At 39.4% G+C, this 21,453-nt stretch overlaps 1 protein-coding gene across 1 annotated transcript in view; it reads left to right on the top strand.

The window, feature by feature from the left end:
* The window catches only part of UNC5D (unc-5 netrin receptor D), a 769,587-nt gene that overhangs the window by 667,311 nt on the left and 80,823 nt on the right, over positions 1 to 21,453 (top strand). Inside the window, exon 10 of the mRNA XM_070765210.1 lies at positions 8,145 to 8,229. Within this exon, the coding sequence (XP_070621311.1) occupies positions 8,145 to 8,229 (85 nt within the window). The remainder of the gene's footprint in view (positions 1 to 8,144; positions 8,230 to 21,453) is intronic.

The following is a 21,453-nucleotide window of genomic DNA, read 5'->3' as shown; positions in this document are numbered from 1 at the left end:
GCAATGAAGCACAAACAAATATAAGGTGGCAGCTGACAAGAAGTTTGTAGGAGGGAAGAGAGGGCTCCTTATCTTGGAAATGGTTGGGTGGTCTCTATTTTTGAGTTTCTTCCAGTTCTTTGAATGAATGGTCATATGACCAATCAACCCTGCATAGTCACCTGGGAAGGTACTCAGTTCCATGCCTATTATGGGACACATACTGTAATTATCCAAAGATGGAAGAAACTGCAAGATGAAGAGAACCTTTGTACCCAGGCAAGTGAGTACAGAAATTAAATTTAAACAGTATCTTTAAGACAGATCTCCTTAGCCAAGGAAGGCAATCTTTCTTGTAATGTCAAAGATTTTCTATTTCAAATAACTCCCCATCTTTTCTTACACATACTTTCATGAATGGAGCAAATTAAAGGTGAATGGACAATTTGGCACATCAATACCTTAATAATTAACATAATATTTTTTATATAGTAAGTAAGCTTGTTATCTAACATTCACTCATTTGAAGGGATGAGCTCATTCCATTTGCCATTCTGTAGAAGAAGAATTGAGGTAATACACTCTCTCCACACCCAGATTATTTATCACCACCCTGCTGAATCTGATGGATATTTCTCATTCCAACTGTAGCAAACCATAAGCTTCTATGAAGCTGCTCCCAAAAAGACATTATGAAAATAGCTATTCCTCTTTTCTTTGGTATATATTCTTAATGTTTCCACCCCTATAAAATAACCTTCTGTTTTTTCTTACCTTATTCTTGTGATGCATCTGTTGCAAGTCCTTTCGAAAGTGTATTTTTAAAAAACTTTATTATAATGAGGTGATTACACCAACTGTCCTTTTGGTTGTCCAAACATATTTCACTAGCATTCGGCAGCCTTCATGGTTTACTTGCTTCCTAATATGATAAAAGGCCCACAAAAAGAATCCTAATATAATGGGGACTCATATCAATGAATGTTGCAGGATGGGAGCTGTAGTAATCTATACAAAAATCAGGAGTTTGATAGCACCTTTTTCAAATGTCTTAATTGGAGGAAGTACTACTAGACTCATTCTGTTCAAGCCACTGGAGAGAGACCCTACTATGAAATCAAAGTACATGCAATCACCTCAGAGCCATTGAATCATTGAAAGGACTCTCACCTCTAAGTTCATTGAAACATTTATTTGCATTTATGGATTCTGCCTCATTCCACATAGGCATAGTGCTATAGAATAACAGTCAAAGAACAATTATAACAAAACAGGTCTAATAATTATGAAAGGGGTCAAACTCTTGCGCAAATGACTATTATCAAATATGATAACACAAACTTTGATGACAGTTCCTAAGTGAACTGCATTCTGAACAACTCCATTTTTAAGGTTCTTGTGAAGGTTAGGAGCAATGGAGCGATAACATCTAGATTTCTCACTGAATGCTATTCCAGAAAGTTGATGCCTATGAAACGAGATTGTCTTACATTCAAAGGAAGGTTCTTCTTTGAAGCAAATTCCCCAAGCAATTTCTTTTCTGTTAGATTGAATGAATATTACCAAGGAAAACATGCCAAGAGAAAAGTTTGATGAAATGTCAATCTGGTATTCTTCTTTGCCCAGATAAAATGATAAATGTAAAAGAGGTAGAGGAGGACTGAGAAGATTTACTGGCCACATCCCTTATCATATTTCTACCATTTTTCAGGTATTACAAAGGCAGAAGCAGGGATCAGAACCCATGTGATTTCAAATTCTGTGTGACGTTTCTGGACCACATAGGGAGCTTGTGTTGAGAATATAGCTAGGCTTTCATACTGTCTATCTATAGGAGTCAAATGCCCAAATAGGTACAGGTCGTGAAGATTTCTGGCTGCCATTTTATATTTATATTTTAAAATAGACTGTTCTTTTGTCGTATGAAGTTCTTTTTTTTAAGCCATCGGGGTAGCAGATGTTTCTCTTTCTTTTCTCATCAAAGCTAACTATTGGAATAACATGTCAAAAATGGGAAACCTGCCCTAGAGAATCCAGTAATTATGAGATCCTTGCCATGTTCTATAAAATGAAACTTTTTTTCCCTGTCAAAGGCATAGGCTTTTGATCACAATTTCATAATTATTATTTGTATTGCTTGGGTATATCCCTATGAGTAAAATGGCCATTCAAAATTGTTGCTCCATTGTGCTGCTGACAATTCTTTGGTAGTCATTTATGCCCATAAATTACTGATAAGCATCCCTTGTCCTCTAATGCAATGTTTTACTCTGGAATTTATTCTAGCTACAAAAAGTATAGCTTGGAGAACTTCCTGATCATAAAATCAAGGCTTTGATAGTGCAATGCTCTTAAAAGCCAGACTCAGCTTTAACTTTTACAATGAAATTGGTTTCATTTTGACTTCTAAAAAATCATATCCTGCAGACACTGTTCCCCTACTCCTGAAGAAATGGTTTGAAATTCTGTGCTGACTATATGTTCTGATCACTGTATGTTGAAACTTTTGGATGATGTAGCTTATGAATTTAAAAGTGCAGTTCCAAGCTATTGTCTTTTATGGCAAATAATAGATCTTTCTAATTATGAGCAGCAGCTTAAATGTGATATAGGGTGATTTATATCAAGTATCAAAATAGCATATACTTTTTTGCCAAAGTGCATTTTGAAAGGTGATGCATATTTGATTGCTGAAATGTTAATATTAATGCATTAGCAACTGGACATTGTGCATCCCTGAACAACTGGCCATGACAGCATCTGAAGAGCTGTCCCAAAGAAGAAAATTGTGTCTGCCATTTTAGAGAGAATGACATGGACATGGACATGGATTTAAGTTGCAGAAAAACAGATTCCAGTTGAATATTTGGAGAGGTTTCTGAATAGGAAGAGCTATCTTATGCAGGATCAGTGATTTCAAGAGGCCTAAGCTCCAGGATAGATTCACGCACAGGCAGGGCAATATTTGTTGGCATTATCAAATTGGATTTCAGCACTGTACAAGGACTTTATGTTCTCAATAATCCCTCCGAACAGAACTGTAAATTTCGAGGAGCTCTAATTGGTAAAAATTCTCTGAAGCACTTTATTGTGGATTCCATGCTGTGCTGTAATGTTTTGCTGCTGGACAGAGCGCCCTGTGAAAGGATCTCCTCTTTTGGAAGCCATGCTATTCAACTCATCCAGGGGACAAAATTGTTTATTTCCCAGGAGAATCACTCCAGAAGAGGAGGATAAAAGATGTGAAGAGAAAGCAACACACTGAGCAGGGTTTAATTGCCAATGCACATTTGTTGCTTTGTACCTCCTAATAAGCATAGCCACATTATCAGTACGGGTCAAGATGTCATTCTTCTTTAAGTGAATAAATTAGTAGGCTTGGTACCAAAATCCATTTAATTGCTAGTAAGAACTGCTGCATGGTAAAAAGCTGTTGAATTCACTGAATTATCTATGAAGCTTGGAAATCTCAAATGATATGGGTAAGAGAGAATTCCATTCTTTCCCCCCTCCTTCTCTCTGGTATTGTATAGGGTTGTAGGGGGCCACAACCCTCCCAAACAGGTTGAATATATTCCCAGTCATATGCCTTCTTTTATAACTTTTACATCTTTTTATATCTTTTATTTGTGTCCTATGGCACTGAACCCTTTTTAGCAACTTTTGTGCCCCCTCTGAACCTACTGCTTGATTTCATTTGCTATTGGTTTCAGAATACTGCTGAGATTGTTTCTTGCCAATTTTGAAGGAGGAAACATGTGAAAACTCCTGTGTACATTGTGAAAAAAGCTCAGTGCAGCTTAAAATACAAAAGGAATGGGGAAAACGTTTTCCTTAGAGACAGCTGGAATTCTTTTTATATGCACCCATGAAATCTACTAATAATATTTTTTTCATATGTATGTATGTATGTATGTATGTATGTATGTATATATGTAACATTTTTTTCTGATAATGAAAAAGAAGGGAGACAACTATAGATCTATTTCGGGCTTATTTGCCTTCATCAGATAGCCACACCCTTACTGGGATTTGAACCTGGGGGCAGAGACCTTAGCCTCTAGACTACAGGTTCATTTCCTGTGTCAGCTTGTACCAGGGAAGGGTTATGTGTGGGGCCAAGAGGCAAAAAGAAAGCTGTGATGCTCTTTCAATATACAAGGTGGCTCGACAAAAAAATCACACACACACACACACACACACACACTATAGATCTATTTTGGGCTTATTTGCCTTCATCAGGTAGCTGTACTCCTACTGTGATTTGAACATGGGGCTTGTAAGGTAGAGGCAGAGGCTACAGGTTCAAACCCCAGTGAGGGTATGGCTAGCTGATGAGAGGAAACAACCTCAAAATAGATCTATACTAGTCTCCCTTCATTTTTAATTTAGCAAAAATATGTTAAACATACAGAATATAGTTTGTCGGCTATGAAAAAAAATTAACTGCCTTGGATATGGCCCTAGGTTGGACCGAGAGGCAAAAGGAAGCATTAAGCTCCTCCCATATTTGGGTATGCCAGGGTGATTCGACAGAAAACACACACACACACACACACACACACACAAGGCATCGGACCAGATTACTTACGGGACCCCCTTCTGCCGCATGAATCCCAGTGACCGGTTAGGTCCCACAGAGTTGGCCTTTTCCAGGTCCTGTTGGCCAGACAATGTCATCTGGCAGGGCCTAGGGGAACAGCCTTTTCTGTGGTGGCCCTGGCCCTATGGAATCAGCTCCCTCCAGAGATTTGCACTGCCCCCACCCTCCTTGCATTTCGTGATCTGTGATCTGATCTGCCATCCTTTTATAAATACTGGTGGGTGGGTGTGGAATGTTGGCTCAGCTGCTGCAAGCAGGTTGGTTGGCTGCATTGAAACATCTTGATTAGTTGGTAGGGTAACACCTTGAATAATTGATGCAGTTGATGTATGCAGATTAGTTGATGTTGCAGATTAGGGGTGACATCCTGAGTAGTTGTGGCAGAAACCCAAATATGCCAAGATCTACATACCCATACCTGTGAAAATCTATGAAAACATATATATATATTTCCTTTTCATTATCAGCAAAAATATGTTATACATGTGACATGTGTATACACACACACACATGTTTTTGCTGATAGCCGACAAACTATATCCAACAGAAAAAACATATGTGTATGTATGTATATATGTATGTCACATGTTTCTGCTGAATTTTAAAAATTAGGGAGACTAGGATGGTACTATTTTAGCCTTGTTCTGTTAAAATTCAGCAGAGACATGTGACGTATACAGAACATAGTTTGTCGGCTATGAACAAATTAACTGCCTTGGAAATTATTATTATTATTATTATTATTATTATTATTATTATTATTATTATTATTATAGGAAGAATTTCAATTTTCTCTATTAAATTTATCCATATTAATGGAAGTTACCCTCATTTATAGCCATTCTCAGGAGAATGGGTTCCCAAACCAATTGTTTGATATTCTACAATGGGAAATCTAAAGCAAGGAAATTGTGTGATGCTCCTCTGTTTTCCTTGCAATCTTCCCCCAGAAGCAGGATTGTGACTCTCTGATGTAACTCACTCTATATACAATCTGAAAGGATCCTCCAAATGACATATGGGGAAGTGGCTGTGATGGGCACCTTCAATGACCAATTTATAATGAATGGATTGGATCTTCAGAGTGATATATACAGCAACTGTTTCTCTTGTTAGAGGAAACAGTGTATAGCTGAAAGTGTTTGTCATTCAGTTTGATGGGAGATAAATTTCTTTAGAAATTCTTCCAAAGTATAAGATAATTGCAGATAAATTCTCATAACACATAACTGTCAAATAATTTACTAAGACTGTATTACTATTATTCATCTCTTCCTTAGTAGTAACTATCTCTTTCCACATTACTATAATCATGTTGCTTGCATCTTTCAGTTTATATTGTTTTTATTTGTTTCCTAATATGATTTGATAGCTTATTAGTAACCTTGACTATCACTGTTGTATCTTTTTATTCTTGATGAATGAATTTTATTCTCCTACACCGAGAGCATATATACCAAGGACAAATTCCTTGTGTTTCCAATCACATTTGGCCAATAAAAGAATTCTATTCTATTCCACTCCACTCCACTCTACTCTGCAACTCTCATTTAATTCTCAGGCAACCAAAGGCATGTATGACTGTCCTGTCTTTCATTGTACAATTCTCTCTCAGTAGTCAGTAATTTTCTTAGCCTCTCCACTTTACTTAAATCCAAAGGGAAGACACTACAGGAAAATATCTCCAAGAGCTATTTCAGTAAGATTCTGTCAGCACTAGGGGGGAATCCTGTCTTTGAGAGATTGTTGAAGAATTTCAAATAATTTGTCTGCCCAATTTGAGAACTGGGCAGAGAATTTTGAAATATTGTTTATGCCCTGCTCTTCCTGGTTATATTACTATCTGAAGGAAAGGATGCTTAAGGTTGAGCAGTGCACAGAACAGAAGGCCACAGCAAGTCCATCTGAAGCAGTGTTCCCTCTAATTTTTTGGGGGGGTGGGCGGAAAAGTATAGTGTCTGAGCGGCAGTCCCTTCGGGACTGGGCGGCACAGAAATAATAAATAAACAAACAAATTAAAAACCCACCCTGTTTTGCCTCAGAGAATTTCAAAATAAAATACTGTACTGTGTGTCTATAACAGTGAGCTCATAATAGGGCAACTCTATCAATATCAAAAGGCCACTTAAATAGTTGAGCTAGTTTCAAACTAGATTTTGATTTTCTTTCTCTCTTCCTTACTCCCATTCTTTTTCTTTCTCTTTTCCTTCCTCTCTTTTTTCTATCTGTTTCTCTCTCTTCCTCTCTCTCTCCTTCCCTCTCACTCTTTCCCTCTCTGCTTCTGGGCAGTTTTGGAAAACTCTGAGTTGATGATGATTTTTAAGTGAGCGATTGCTCACTGCTCAGCTTAGAGGGAACTATGATCTGAAGTATCTCTGATGAAGTTAGAATCATTTCATATTATTTAACATCTAATTTAGGCTATATTTCCAGAGGAGAAATTCATTCAAAATCAGCAGGATAAGGATTTTGCATCAAAATCCATGGCAAATATGAGCTTCTCTGATTCTCTGAAGAATTATTTTTATCCCACACGTATATAATTTAATACTGAAAACATTTTTCTGTTTGTGATATTAATATAAGTATTACTGCAATAGGCTTTAAAAAGTACTCTATACTGTTTCCAAGTGATTCATGCAAACTAAACATAATTTTACCTGAAACCATGGAAAAAGATTGCACCACAAATATTCCAGTGTAACAAATGCTTTTCAATTGAAATACAGTGATACCTCATCTTATGAACTTAATTGGTTCTGGGAGGAGGTTCATAAGGTGAAAAGTTCATAAGATGAAACAATGTTTCCCATAGGAAACAATGTAAAGCCGATTAATGCGTGCAAGCAAAAAAAATGGCAAAAACGGCGTTCCGCTGAGTGCCGCTGCCCGGCTGTCACCTTTTGAAACAGCCGGGCGCTTCTCGGCGTTCTCCTGAATGCCAAACCCAGAAGTTCAGCAAAGGTTCGGGTTCAGGTTCAGGTTCGGGAGGCCACCAAGAAGCGCTGCTGCCCGGCTGTCACCTTCCAAAACAGCCGGGGGGCTTCTCGGCATTCTCCCAAACACCAAACCTGGTCGTTCGGCAAAAGTTCGGATTCAGCGTTCGGGTTTGGGAGACCGCTGAGAAGCACCGCCGCCCGGCTGTCACCTTTGCAGAAGAGCCGTGGAGCTGTCAGCTGGTCGGGAGGCTCAAACGGAGGTGGGGAATCCCAAGAGGGAATTCCAGGGGCGGAGCTTTGACGTCACAAAGACGTCCTTCCTGGAGCTTTGCCGAACTTCCGGGTTTGGCATTCACGGTGGCGGGTTCGTATGGTGAAAAAAGTTTGTAAGAAGAAGCAAAAAATTTCCAAACCCCAGGTTCGTATCTCGAAAAGTTTGTATGACGAGCGGTTCATATCATGAGGTACTGCTGTGTAATGTTTGTTTTACTATTCAAATGATGTCAACAATGATTTATCTACTACAAAGCTGCAATGAAAGTTGTTTGTTGCAACTTCAGTTCGTTTTAATTCTAGCAAACACTTAGAGTGTTTCCAAGTAATTTTTGTCCTTGCTGTTCCAGGAGTTAGCCTACTAATTCCCCATGGGGCTATCCCTGAAGAAACATCTTGGGAGATCTACCTTGCAATCAACCATGATGAATCCAGGTAAGATAGGAACCAATTCTGAAGCATATTATCTATTTGACAGGACACTAAAGGAAAGGAAAGGAAAGATAGGATAGCAATAGCACTTAAATTAAATACTGCTTCATAGTGCTTTACTGCCCTCTCTAAGTGGTTTATTGCCAACATCAATCTGGCTCCTCATTATACTGACCTCAGAAGGATGGAAAGCTAAGTCATCCCTGAACTGGTGAGACTTGAACTGCCAAACTGCTGGCAGTCAACAGAAGTAGCCTGCAGTGCTGCAGTCTAACCATTGAGCCACCATGGTTCTTTATTGATTTTTATAGTTATTTTCTCATTACTCACCACTGTTCTGCAAGCCCCACTGTTCTACTATTGCACTTTTGGAGGGATGGCTGGCTACATAAATACATAAACTGGTGATTGCTATTACTTCATGACAATTTTTACAAAACAGAAAATTGGTGCATAGAAATAATTATTCTCATTCCTTTTCTTAGGTAATTTTACAGGTGTTTCTAACAGCTAAATGGTATTGTAAACCAATTGTGGAAGACATAGTTAAGCAAAGCAAAGTTCAAATTCCAGCTATTCAAATGTAGGTATTTTAAAGCAGTCTACTTCTAGGTAATATCTTGGCTAATGATATAGAAATGAGTCCTGCCAGAATTAAGAATGGGAAGATAACAACAACATTCCAGTATTTCTCTTCTTTTTAAGCTAAATATATTTTTCTCATTTCTAACTATGTGTGCATTTAAGGAAAGATGTTGGTTTAAATGAGCAGCATTTATTCATCATATGCAGCTGAAATCCAGTTTTTTCCTCATGGTCTGAAAAGTAAAATAGAATTGGAAAATTCTATTTCTAAAATTGGAGAATGACATATTTTGAAGAAATCTGAGATACTTTGAGGATTTATTTATTTCATGAATGAAGGCAAATATATGTGTCCCAGGTAATGATGCCAAATCAAATTTGGGTCAGTCACCATGACCGACCCAAATTCAATCTCATATTTATTTATTTATTTAGCATATGGCATATTGTATATGATACTTCATTTGCTAGTTGGGCCTGTAATATTTGCTCCATCTAATTTTAGGTCTCTTTTGTGGATGCTTTTTATCAAGTGGAATCCATTCTAAGACTGCCTTAGTCTACCTGCTATCAGTTCTTCTTGCTATGTGACCAGCCCATTTCCATTTCAACTCTTACTCTTTTGACGACATCATATATTTTTGTTTGTTCTCTAATTCATGTACAGGTCTTTCTATCTTGTCTTGTGATGCCAAGCATATATCTTATCATGGCTGTTTGCACCACTTGTAGCTTTTGTACTGAGTGTGTGTATGTGTACACATACATACATACATACATTACGTACATATACATCAGGGGTGGTATTCGCTTACCTTCCCTACCGATTTGCCAATGTGAGTGCGTGACACTTCTAAAAATGTACTGCATATTTTTTTTCTAGTGTATCTGCTATTTCTGCAATTGTTGTTGATATTTATATCTCTCTGTCTTGATGGGAGGGAAACAGTGGAGACAGACTTGCTCTGCATAGAATGGATCCTTAGAACTGATATGTCAGGTAACTAACCAACTAACCAACTTGCTCAGAAAAATTGTGAGGAGAGAAAGAAGATGAAGAATTTTGATGTCTGGAAATTTCTGTTCCGAAATTAATCTGAAGTCTTTTAGGTTCTTTGTTCTATTTGATATCTTAATTCCTTTGTGAGACCTTGCATACTATATGTCCATCTGTTCTCAGTGCTTTTTGATAATGGTTAGTGAAAGATTAAATATAAGTAGGGACAGAAAGAATGGAACAAAATATTAAAAAGAAAAATGTTCAAGTTTGTACTCAGATGTTTTATTGCAAAGTCATGGTAGCAATGAGTTAAAATGTGTTAATTAAATAGAAGGCACAAACATCTCTTCCTGCTGTTTTACTTTAGGCAAAAAGTGGGAAGAACAGGCTAGACCAAATGAACTTAGAAAGCTTTGTTTGCTGAAATGCTAGGGGGGAAATATGAAATTAATGCAAACTTTAATTAAAACACTGCACGTGTTTCCCTTTTCAAAGAGTTGAGTGGGCTATAAGTATATTCCAAATTCTTTTATAGGAAATATAGCTAAGTCAGTGTGTGTGTGTGTGTGTGTGTGTGTGTGTGTGTGTGTGTGTGTGTTGTTTTGGGAAAAGTAGCCATTGTTTTCCCCCTAAGGTTCATTTTTATTTATGCCAGGAATTGTTTGTTTGTTTGTTTGTTTGTTCATTCATTCATTCATTCATTCATTCATTCATTCATTCATTCATTCATTTATTCAATTTCTAGGCCACCCTTCTCCTGAGACACAGGCTGCTTACACTCCTGGGATGTATTGGGATAATTGCCCTCTTCTGGGAATTTATTGGGATAATTGCACTCTTCTAGGGAAAAATAACCCAAAAGGTTTTGGTATGCCTTCTACATTTTACAATCTGGCATTGTCTTATTAATCATTTTGTTTGATTTCTTTCTTTCTTTTTTTCTTTCTTTCCTTCCTTCTTTTCTGAGCTGTGGTGGCACAGTGGTTAGAATGCAGTATTGCAGACTACTTCTGTTGCCTGTCAGCTGCCTGCAATTTGGCTGTTTGAGGCTCAAGGTTGACTCAGCTTTCCATCCTTCCAAGGTTGGTAAAATGAGGAGCCAGATTGTTGGAGGCAATATGCTGATTCTGTATCATGCTTAGAGAGGGCTGTAACGTGCTATGAAGCAGTATATAAGTCTATATGCTATTGCTATTTTGTTTGTTCATAAAATGCTCAAATTAGTCTGGGGTCATTTCAACTCCCTCCCTTCCACCATCATCTATCAGTTGGCTGCAAAATAAGTTGATTAAGGGATGCACTTAAAAATGAGGTGAAATCATGGTCCATCGAGGATTTTAAGGTGTTGAATGAGTGCTTTTAACCATTGTAAATATTGATTGATTGATTGATTGATTGATTGATTGAATGAATGAATGAATGAATGAATGAATGAATGAATGAATGAGAAACAGGATAATTCATGGTGATTGTGGTTTGAAGGACACAGGCACTGAAAGCATTAGTACCTCATTTATAGCCTTGATAGTTTTGCATTCATAATTCAGTCTAGCTCTATAACTGCATTGATTGAACTGAAGACATGCCTCCCTGGTCACAGTCTCCAGTTTTTTCAATGCAGTCTCAGCTCTTGGACGTAAAACTTTTAGGTCTTAGGTTTGAGCTGCTGCAGTTGGTTTTTGCACAGTGGGCTACAGATTCATTGCAATGCCCACTGCTGGCCACTTCACTGTCTGGTGAATGGCCAGGGCCCTTCTAATATGCCCGCCGGCATTTGGTGCCTTGCTATCTTCCAAGGCTGTAATGCCAGCCTTCCCAAGCATTCAGAGGGGGTATATTTTCCTCTCCCTTCTCTTTCTGGCTTAAAAAGGGAAGCCATGGAGAGCAAGACAAGCTCACCGGCTTCAGAAGAATGCTACAAAGGTGAGAATGGGTGCAGGAGCCCACACATCCCCCAACACCCAGAACAGCAGGCAAAGGTAAAAAGAGACATTTTTTTCCCTGTTTGGCACTCCATAAAGGTAGATGGGAGCCAGGAACAGCAACTAGTTTGTGGATTCAATATTACCTGGATGACCTACTCATCCAGGCAGCCACCCCATCAGCCACAGACAAGGACCTGGCAAAGACTATTCAGGTGCTTCAGAAACATGGGTTTTCTCTAAATTTGGTCAAATGCCTCCTGGTTCACTCCACCAGACTTGTTCACCTAGGAGCTCTCATAGACTCTGTCTCAGGCCAGGTCTTTTTTCCCCAGGACTGACATGACAGCATCACAACCTTTTTGGGCCATGTGCAGAGGGACAGGACTGATTCTCTGACCCTGCTATCCCAACTCCAGGGGAAGAGGATCTCCTTCCTGGACATTGTGCCCTGGGCATGGTTTTACACCCGTCCACTTCAATAGTTCCTCCTTTCCTACTAGAAGGGGGGGGCAGGGAACCGCTCAGTTGAGGGTTCGGGTACCACCCAAGGTCCTTCATTCCCTAAAATGGTGGGGATAGAGCGCCCTCTCCAGGGGTTGCTTCTTCAGGGACCTGGACAGGTTGACAATTGGCATTTTTGTGGTTGCTGCTGCATGCTTCTTGTTCTAGAGTTCTATTTAGTTTGAGTACAGTTCTTCTTGATTCACTTCAACTTCATTTCCAAACTGGAGACACACCAGGGTGGCATGCCTTCAGTTCAATCAATGCAGTCATAGATCCATCGATCTGCATGAGAAAGGACGTATTGGGCAGGGGCAGGTTGCTCTTACCTGCCTTGTGGGATTTTGTTTCCGCCCATGTGCAGGAAACAAAAGAGTGCCAAAATCTCTTGAAGGGACACTCATGCATGTGCAATTTTGGTGAATTTTTACTTCCATGCATGCACAAGAAGCAAAAGAAAGCCATTTTTTTAAATAAAAAAAGATGGTGCCACATGATGGACTGGTGAAGACAGCATCAGAGCCATCACATGTAAATTGCAAAATCCACAAGGCCCTACCGGAACAAAGCTCTGGTGTGCACCGGTAGGAACCCACCACTGGTATCAGGCAAGAACCAATGTCCATTTTATGTAACACGCTTATGAAAGAGATTTCAAGAATCCAAATATTTATGGCTTTAACATTGTTATAATTTATCAAACATTTTGGTTAACAAGTGTTTTTAGGTGTACCAAGCTGATAGTGACCTTGGGCCAGTATCTCTCTGCCTCTCTCTCTGTCTCTCTCTCTCTCTCAGTCCAACTCACCTCACAGGGTTGTTGTGAGGAAAATAAGGAAAGGAAGACACAATAATAAAGCAGGATAAAAGTCAAATAAATATAATAGACACTATCCAGTTTAGAGTGTCAATTGGAGCATAGTTTTCACCACAGTTCTACACTTCTAGACAGTACAATTTTGCTTTCCAATAAATAAATATTTTGAAGCCAAGAAATTTCTAGAGGGAAAAAAACTGTGTGGGCATCTAGCATGCAAGAATACAAGTGAATGTAATGTAAAATAGAAGGGCATCCAATTCAGAAAACAACATAATTTGATGTTGTATTGATCATTCATTAATTAATTCATTCATTGTATGGCACATCATATACAGAGCAACAATACATATTACCATTTCACCCAGATTAATAAAACACAATAATATATAAATGTTAAAAAGGATCTGTGTTCAAATACCAATGTCTAGACCATCTAATCATTGAAGCACAGCAGTATTGACCATTAGTGGCAGTGCTTATATGTATATTTGTCATATGTATATATTTGTCATTGTATATTAGACATAACAAAGAAGCTATGTACAATAGTGCACATTTGCTAAGAATCCAAATAATATGAGATTTGCTTTAATGAGAAGTGAAAGCTGTAGCACCTGATTATGCATTGTACAGCTCTTTCATGGATTCTAACTGCATTTAAGAGTATTGTTTCTTGTCTTATTAATTCTTCTGGAAGAAAGAACAAGTCCCATTAAAATGATTTGTTGTAAATATCCATTGTCAACTAAATGTACCAAAGCTACACTGTTCTCTTGCAAAAAACAAGCACACATTTTGAACAATGAGCAAGAAGAAAACGCAAAAATGCTTTGTGAGTGATTTAAGACTTCACGGGTTATTGCTCACTTCACTGGATTATCAAGATCTTTTCTCTGAGTGAGAAATAAATCTTTAAAACTACACTATGTTTTCTAGTCTCTTGAACTAGGCATCATGCTTAATTACAGTGGTACCTCTACCTATAAACTTAATTTGTTCCGTGACCAGATTCTTAAGTAGAAAAGTTTGTAAGAAGAAGCAATTTTTCCCATAGGAAGCAATGTAAAAGCAAATAATGTGTGCGATTGGGGAAACCTGTTTCCTCCCAGGCGATTCCTAGAGAGACCCCTTGGAGGCTTCTCCCTGCCTTTTCTGGTCCTTTTTCCTCCAAGGAGATTCCTAGAGAGGCCCCATGGAGACTTCTCCCTGATTTCCAGCCCTGTTTCTTTCCAGGAGATTCCTAGAGAGGCCCCACAGAGGCTTCTTCCTGCCTTTTCCGGTTACAGTTTCGGAGGCTCGAGTTTGTAAGTGAAAAATGGTTCTTGAGAAAAGACAAAAAAATCTTGAACACCCGGTTCTTATCTAGAAAAGTTGTAAGTAGAGGCATTCGTAGGTAGAGGTACCACTCTATTTTTTAGTGCTTCCAACAATTTTGACATGGATTTGATTGCTTATTTTGATATGTTTGTGGCAACTCTTCACCACTATTGAAAACTTAAACAGGGTTGAGGTGTTTAGTACTAGTTTGTCTGTTATAAGGTCTCTAGCTTGAGAGAAATTGATGGCAAATCAATTCTATTTTGTTGTCATTAAAACATAACAGATCAACCCAAAAAGTCATCTACTGAAATTCTCAATCACTCAGATCATGGTTGTCCCACAGCATCTCAAATTACAAATCCAATTAAATAAATAAACTGTCCCCACAATTGTATTTGGTAGTCCTGAAAGCTTGTTTGATCACAGAAGAGAACAAATGCCATTATAGAAAGAGCCATAAGGAAAACTTTCTGAGGTGGGGGCACAAGGAGCAGAGAGAAAACAGTGGAAGATTCCACACACTGGCTGTTAGCAGCAGAAGGGATCCAATTACAGTTCAGCAAAGGCTTTCTAAGCAGCAAGAACAACAACAACATTTAAAGGACTGTTTCCAAAGAAAAGGCTGTTTGCAAGAAAACAAAAATTATTTGCAAGATGGACAAAATCCTGTTGCAAAATGTTTGTTATTGCAATAGCAGAGACAAATAGTTGATAGACAGTTGGGCAAGTCAAACTATTGTTAACAATTCTAAATTATTTTTCAGAATGGTTTCAGTTGCTTGAGATGCAGTAGTCTGTGCAAATGGCCGGAAGGCTAAGGTCATTGGAAGACACAGTGTGCAAATTCCATATCTGGAAAAGAAGTTTAATGAAGTTTTATGTGTGCCTGAAATGGAGCATAATTTTCTGAGTGTCTCTAATTTAAACAAGCAAGGATTTGAGACCACATTTGTAAATGGGAGGTTTCTTATAAAGAGAAATATGATTGTATGACAGGGCATAAAAGAGAATAATCTTTATATGTTGCAGAGACAAAAGATTCAATGTGCACAGACATTTAGAAATGTTGCAGAGCATAATTCATGTATTCATTTCTTGCATAGAAGGCTTGGCTAGGCCAACTTTAGAGTTTTGCAAATGATAGAACAGTTTGCAGAAGGATTGAACTCAAAAGGATGTAAGGCATATTTGGACTGTGCAGTATGCAAACCATCAAAGTCCAAGACATTCCCAGTATGCAAAAGTAGCAATGTGGACAACAAGAGCTTTAGAGCTGGTACATGTGAATTTATTTGGATGTATGCAAGTCAGTTTGGGAAGAGCAAAGTATGCACTTGTCATTGTAGATGACCACAACAGGTTTGGGTTCTGCTATTTACTAAAGAGTAAAACAGAGGTGCTACAGAAGTTTAAACAATGGGTAAGCTTCATAGAAAGGTGATATAAATAACAGGTATGTCAGCTTCAGACTGACAAAGGTTCAGAATTCATGTCAACAATTTTCAATAATGGTTGGGACAGATGAGAATAAACCCAGACACACAAATCTGTATACAGAGCAGAGAACAGTATTTCTGAAAGATTTGTATTCTAAAATATAAACAATGAAAGGATTCTGGTCTGAGCAGGTCAAATTGGGATGAAGCCATATTGACTGCTAATTATTTAATTAATAGGCTGTGGAGTTCATTTATTAATGATACTCTGCATGCAGTATTAAATGGAAGAAAGCCAGAGGTAGGCCTTGCTGGTTGGGGACACCATTCTGGTAGCGCAAATGGAACTGTGTGTGCAGCTCCACCACTGGCAGCTGTGCAGGCGTGCAATCGGCAAAATTCTGGTGAAAATCGATGGATTTTTGCTTCCACTCATGTGGAAAATAGGTGAAATCTTATACACATGCACGTCCTCATGTGAGATTCAGCTTCTGCTCATGTGCAGAAGTCAAATCTCACACTGGGAGCATGCACATGCACTTCTGGCACATTCCAGTAGTGCTGACTAGTTGCAGCCCTTCACTGAAGAAAGCAATCTCTTCCACATTTTTGGAAATACTGTGTGGATGCAAAAGCAGGCAGGAAAAAAGGACAACCAAAGGCTAGAAAGCTCAAGTTTATGGGCTATGAGCCAAGCTCAAAAAGCTACCACTTTAATGATGGGAGCAAGAGAATAGTGATTTCAAGGTCTGCTAACTTTGCAGAGCAAAATTGGAACAGAATTGATGCAAATTTATGTAATGATTCACTTAGTGATAGTGATCCATTTAGTAAAGTAACTCATTTAGTGAAGGTAACGGATAGTGACGGTGTCAGCATTCAGGGAGGAGAAATTGATAAAGTTGAACAAGATATGAAGTAAAAAAGGATTGACACACAGAAGCAGTCAATTTCACGCCAGTCAGAGTGATGGAACAAGGGGATTCCACCTGCCTAGTATTCTGCTAGTAAAGTTGAAGTGCGTAATATATGGTGTGTGCTAAGAAACTATAAGGAAGTATTGGCATTACTGAAAGTTGAACAAGTAAAATGGAAAGAAGCCATGGACAAAGAAGTGAAATCATAGGAAACAATGAAATGTTCACATCTGTGACTTTTTCATAGGGGGGCAAAGCTGTGGGATGTAAGTGGGTATACAAGAAGAAAGTACTGTCCAATAATGAGGTGCAATATAAAACAAGGTTAGTGACACAAGATTTTTCACAGATGAAAAATGTGCACTATGATGAGGTATTTGTGCCAAGTATAAAGAGTGATAGCATCAGACTTGCACTAGCATTGGCAGTGGTACATGGCCATAAAATTTGGCATTGTGACATAACCAATGCATTCCTCAATGCTGAGTTAGAGGAAGAAATTTAAATGGTCAAAGCACTTTCATACTTTATATGAAAGTATAAAGCCTAACACGGTGTCTAAATTGAACAAGGCCACTTAGTCAGGAATTGGAATATCTATTTAGATACTGTATTGCATTGAAGGTCTTCGGTTCAGGAGTTGCAAGCATTATGGTTTCATGTACACTGGAGAGTGTAAAAGGTGGAGATTGTGCATTTGTGGATGGTTTTCACAGATAAAAGAATTTGCTAATAAGTTAGAGAAGAAATTTGAACTAAAGAATTTGGGAGTAATTAAAAAAAATATCTTGGTGTAAGATATAAAAGGAACAAAAACAAGGGCCCAAAGGGAAAACAGGATAAATAGAAGACAGATACACAAATAAAAACACTTTATTCTCTATAAATATCAATGGTTTAAATTCACATTAAAAAACGCAAACACATCTTTGATAAGATACAAAAATTTACAGTAACTTCATATAGCCCAACAATATGAAAAAGATATAGAAAGTAATAAATTAGGTCAATTATTCTTTCAGTGAAAAGGAAAAGAGAGGCATAACCATATGTACAAAAAAAGAGTTGGAAGCAAAAAAGATTTTTGCAAGTGAAAAGGGGAGGATATTAATGGTATTGGTTAAGATATACAATGCTCAAATTCTTTTAATAGCAATCTATGTTCCAAATAAAGAAGAAAGGAATTTTTTTACCAATCTGCATCAAAAAATAGTGGAGACAAGATCTGAAAATATATGCTTACTTGGAGACTTCAACAGTATAAGGATAACAACAAGATAAGAATAAAGACCAAAAAACGGCAAATAAAATGTATTAAAAGAGAAATTAGCTTCCAAAATCCTTTTATGAAATTTCTTAAGAGTTAAATCTAAGTGATTGTTGGAGAGTGAGAAATCAGGATGTCAGAGACTATACAGTGATCCCCCGTTTATTGCGTCCCCAACCATTGCGAACAGGGTACTTCGCTATTTTTCAACCCAGAAGTCAAAATACCATCTACGCATGCGTGCCCGTGGGCACGCATGCGTAGATGGCAACCGGGAGATCAGCTGCTGGGCGGCTTCCCTGAGTCTTCCCCCTCTTGCTGGCGTCAGCGAGGAGTTTCCCCACCGCCCACGCAAACTCCTCGCTGCCGCCCGCCCTTCGCCCGCCCACGCCGTTCATTCTCGGCGCTTTCGAGCTGAATCCGGGAGCAAATTCGCTCCCGGATTCAGCTCGAAAGCGGCGAGAATGAACGGCGTGGAAAAGCCGTTCCTTGCCGTTCGTTCTCGGCGCTTTCGAGCTGAATCCGGGAGCGAATTCGCTCCCGGATTCAGCTCGAAAGCGGCGAGAATGAACGGCGTGGAAAAGCCGTTCCTTGCCGTTCGTTCTCGGCGCTTTCGAGCTGAGTCCGGGAGCGAATTCGCTCCCGGACTCAGCTCGAAAGTGCCGAGAGCCAGCGCCCCCCGGACCACCGCCTGTCTCCTGCTGCCCGGTTTAGCCAGGACACGAGCGGCGAAATGACTTGGAGGAATGTGAAGCTGAAACCGTCCGGTTTCAGCTTCCCATTCCTCCAAGTCATTTCGCACCCCGCTTTTCCTGGCTAAACCGGGCGACAGGTGGTGGGCTGGGAGCCGCAGGCGAAAGGAGCTCGGGCATTGTTCTCCGGACCCCGCCCGCAGCCTGGAGAGGGAAAGGGCCGCGGGCGGGGTCCGGAGAACAATGCCCGAGCTCCTTTCGCCTGCGGCTCCCAGCCCACCGCCTGTCGCCCTAAAGCGGGGTGCGAAATGACTTGGAGGAATGGGAAGCTGAAACCGGACGGTTTCAGCTTCACATTCCTCCAAGTCATTTCGCCGCTCGTGTCCTGGCTAAACCGGGCAGCAGGAGACAGGCTTTGAGTTTTTGGCTGCGGGGGGAGAAGTAGGACTTTCCTAACTCCCTCGCCCCGCAGCCAAAACTCAAAGCCTGTCTCCTGCTGCCCGGTTTAGCCAGGACACGAGCGGCGAAGTGACTTGGAGGAATGGGAAGTCCAAATCGGCCGGTTTCAGCTTCCCATTCCTCCAAGTCATTTCGCACCCCGCTTTAGGAGTCAGCGGAGAACGGCGCAACTGTTTTAAAACGATCGGAGCTTTCCAATGAGTCCTGAAGACAAACGTGTCTTCGGGACTCATTGGAAAGCCGCGCGGGTGTTTTAAAAGGTCCCCGCCGACATGGGGGGCTCGCTAGCACCCCCCCAAACCTGGGTTGGGGGTTCGGGGGGTGCTAGCGAGCCCCCCATGCCGCCCCCAATCTTCGGCTCCTCGCTAGCGCTGCGGAAGTTAAAAACATCATCTGCACATGCGCAGATGGTGTTTTTACTTCCGCAGCGCTACTTCGCGAAAACCCGCTCGTTGCGGGGGTCCTGGAACGGAACCCTCGCAACGAGCGGGGGATCACTGTACATAGTATTCAAACCCCCACAAAAGCTGGTCAAGGATAGATATGTTATGGGCTAATCAAAAGGTAGAGAAGTTGATGAACTCCATAGAAATAGGAGTAAATGAATGTGCCCACCACAACCTCTTAAAAATAATTTGGATGGGAGAGGGGGAAAAGGTAGAAGGTGGATATTAAACACCCAACTCTTAAAGAGCAGGAATATATAGATCAAATTAAAAAAGAAATGGAGCTATTTATTAAAGAAAATAATAACCATGAAACAACACTACAAAATTTGTGGGATACAGCGAAGGCCTATCAAAAAGGGATAACAATAACCTATCTGAGTAGGAGGAACAAAGAAAGAGATCTACAAAAAAGAATGTCAACTTGAAAAAATTAGAAAAAGAATTACAAGAAGATTTCCAAAATCAAAAGATCTAAAAATGTAATAAAACATAAATTAAACCTATTTGATCATGAAGAATTAGTAAAGAAAATAAGTTTAGCTAAATAGGAGCATTTTGAAAATGCTAGTAAGCCTGAAAGGTAGTCCTAAAACAGAAAAAGAGAAAAAATTAATTCAACAACTAGAAGACAAAGATATAAAGACCCAATTTCAATTAGGGAAAAAAGGAGATAGTATTAGACTACTGTAGAGAACTTTATTCGAAAAATGAGGTCAAGAATGAAGAGATAATGAACTTTTTGCAATTAAATAATCTAAATCAAATAGAAGAAGATTGTTGTGGTTGGCTCTGGGCCAGCTCCTGCCCCAAGGACTGTGGGGGTGGATGTGGGTGAATCCTCCCAGGGTCAGAGGCCAGTTTTATTGCCGACTGCTTCTGACAGCGAAGTGTCTGAAGCAGATAGTGGAAGTGAAATGGGATCCTCAGAGGGGGTAACGGCAGACGGCTCATTCGGTAGTCGCCCCCTGAGTGATTCATCATCATTATCATCACTGGATTCAGAAGAAGAGACATTCATTGATGTAGGCAGGCACAGGGCAATGTCTAGGAAAGAGCAACTGTGTAAATACTACAGGAAATAAGGTAGATTACCTGTGGTTGGGTGTAATTAGACTAATTGTGGCTGCTGTTAAATAGCCAGCATTTTGGCCTCTGGGTGTGGAAGTTTATCCGTTCGGTAAAGGAGAACATGTGTTTTGTATTAGGATTCTACAAGGACTCTCTTTGAACTGTTTCTAGGAGATTTGAACTAAATCATAGTAAAGTTTGTGACTTTGCGAATTCATGAAGGAGAGTGGCTATGACGCCTTCACAGCTGCTTATTATCGGCTTTGTGTTTGTTTATTGTTCTTCACAGCACTTAAGGTGGTTGCTTTGAAGGTGAGCATTTTGCCTGACTGAAAGTGTGTGTGGCTCCTCTTTTACTTTCGATAAAAAAACATTGTTATTGACTTACAATTGTGTGAGTCTGAATACCTACCTTTGAACTTAATGGAGGGCTCGTGCCGAGAAGCCTGGCAGAACAAAGATAGGGAAATATTAAATAAAGAAATAACTAAGGAAGAACTAAAAAACACAGATTACTATTAATAAGACATCAGGCCCTGATGGTATACCAGGAGATTACTACAAAAAAACATTCAAAATAATTGGAGATCTCTTATTACTCCGAGTCTTCAGAGAAGAGTGGCATACAAATCTTAATAATAATAATAATAATAATAATAATAATAATAATAATAATAATAATAATAAGTATGCAATGATCCCATTCAAAAAGTCAAATATCCAAAATCTTGGGAAGAAGCATATATTACACTAATACACATAGAAGATACAGAACCAAATCAAGTTCA

Source organism: Erythrolamprus reginae, chromosome 12, assembly GCF_031021105.1.
Source record: "Erythrolamprus reginae isolate rEryReg1 chromosome 12, rEryReg1.hap1, whole genome shotgun sequence".
NCBI lineage: Eukaryota > Metazoa > Chordata > Lepidosauria > Squamata > Dipsadidae > Erythrolamprus > Erythrolamprus reginae.
Note: the sequence above shows the minus strand (reverse complement) of the source record. Positions and strands in the feature narration are given on the sequence as shown.